General features: G+C 43.2%; 1 protein-coding gene across 1 annotated transcript in view; it reads right to left on the reverse strand.

Annotated features, from left to right (window-relative positions):
- Nucleotides 1-81: 81 nt before the first annotated feature.
- LOC101854438 overlaps nucleotides 82-1,300 on the reverse strand; it is a gene marked incomplete at both ends in the record, with an annotated part of 6,199 nt that continues 4,980 nt past the window's right edge. Inside the window, 1 exon segment of the mRNA XM_013087224.1 lies at nucleotides 82-213. Coding sequence (XP_012942678.1) covers nucleotides 82-213 — 132 coding nt within the window.

The raw sequence follows: 1,300 nt of genomic DNA on the forward strand, positions 1-1,300 counted from the left end.
GTATAGACACACACACACACACACACACACACACACACACACACACACACACACACACACACACACACACAGTGACCTCACCCTCCATGCTCCATGTGTAGAGAATTACATGTGGCCCTGAACCCAAATCGTATGTACCGACTGGACAAGAAGTTGGCGGCAAAACTCGCCATAGACAACACGGTATACACTACAGCCAGGGCACCGCCTTTCCTGAAGAAAAAAAAATAATACCGACAATAATTAATTTCATTATTTATGTTAATGTTTTCTTTTTGTCTCAATGCTATTACAATTTACAGTGTTTTCCTTTCATTATTGTTGTAGTTTGTTTTTTCTTTTGGTACTCATGCTACAATTGTAGTAGTTGTTGCTGCTGTTGCTGTCTGTTGCTGTTTGTTGCTGTCTCTTGTTCTTGTTGCTGATGCTCTTGTTGCTGTCATCGTCGTCGTCGTCATTGTTGCTGTTGTTGTTATTGTTGTTGTTGTTGTTGTTGTTGTTGTCGTGGTATACGTCATCGAGGAGAGTACCAACACCAGTGAGAACTATAATCGTTAGTTTGCCTGTTTGTAACAGTGGCGTTTGTTCCTGCTTTTCGCCAGATCCTGTTTCGTTTGGGCTTGTGCCTTCACTTTAGTTTTAGTTTTAGTAAGGTTTTACGGCGCTCGCAACTGCATAAGGTCACATGAGCGCCAAGGGGTGGATGTCAGCAGAGAAGTCCAAACGGGGAATCAGGCTTACTCTGCTCACCACTCTAGCCTCAACATCACAAGTCTGCTTCGACAATCAAGGCACTCCGGAAACAGCAGTTCACAAGAGAGCGACAAACATACAAAAGAAGAAGAGGAACAATGACGATAGCAAGAAGGATAAGGAAAGAAAAAGCAGCAGTTCCCCCTTTGTTGTTTCAGCACAGAATGAGCATGACATCGATAAATCAGCTCATTTACAGTTCTACTGTTAATACCCCCCCAAAAAAAAAACCCTTTGAGAATGGCCTAAAGACACTTCAGTCAGTAGCACTGCCCTGGTTGGGGAATGCCTTCACTTGTCTCCGAAATAACGTTCTCCTCCAATAAGACAGAGTGTGGTAAGTGAAACTAAAATTTCTCAAAAACTGCATCGATTCAGTCGTGGATTTGAACCTTTAACCGAAGACAAGTGTAGCCTAGATTCTCCCCATCCCAACAGACTTAGCGACGTGCCTACTCGACCAGCAGCAGTCTACAACATTTGGTAAAAGTTTACTTGAGCCTCTATTCGGAACTTCTTTCACCTACTATTTATGCTCATTCGGGGG

Source organism: Aplysia californica, unplaced genomic scaffold, assembly GCF_000002075.1.
Source record: "Aplysia californica isolate F4 #8 unplaced genomic scaffold, AplCal3.0 scaffold00561, whole genome shotgun sequence".
Lineage (NCBI taxonomy): Eukaryota > Metazoa > Mollusca > Gastropoda > Aplysiida > Aplysiidae > Aplysia > Aplysia californica.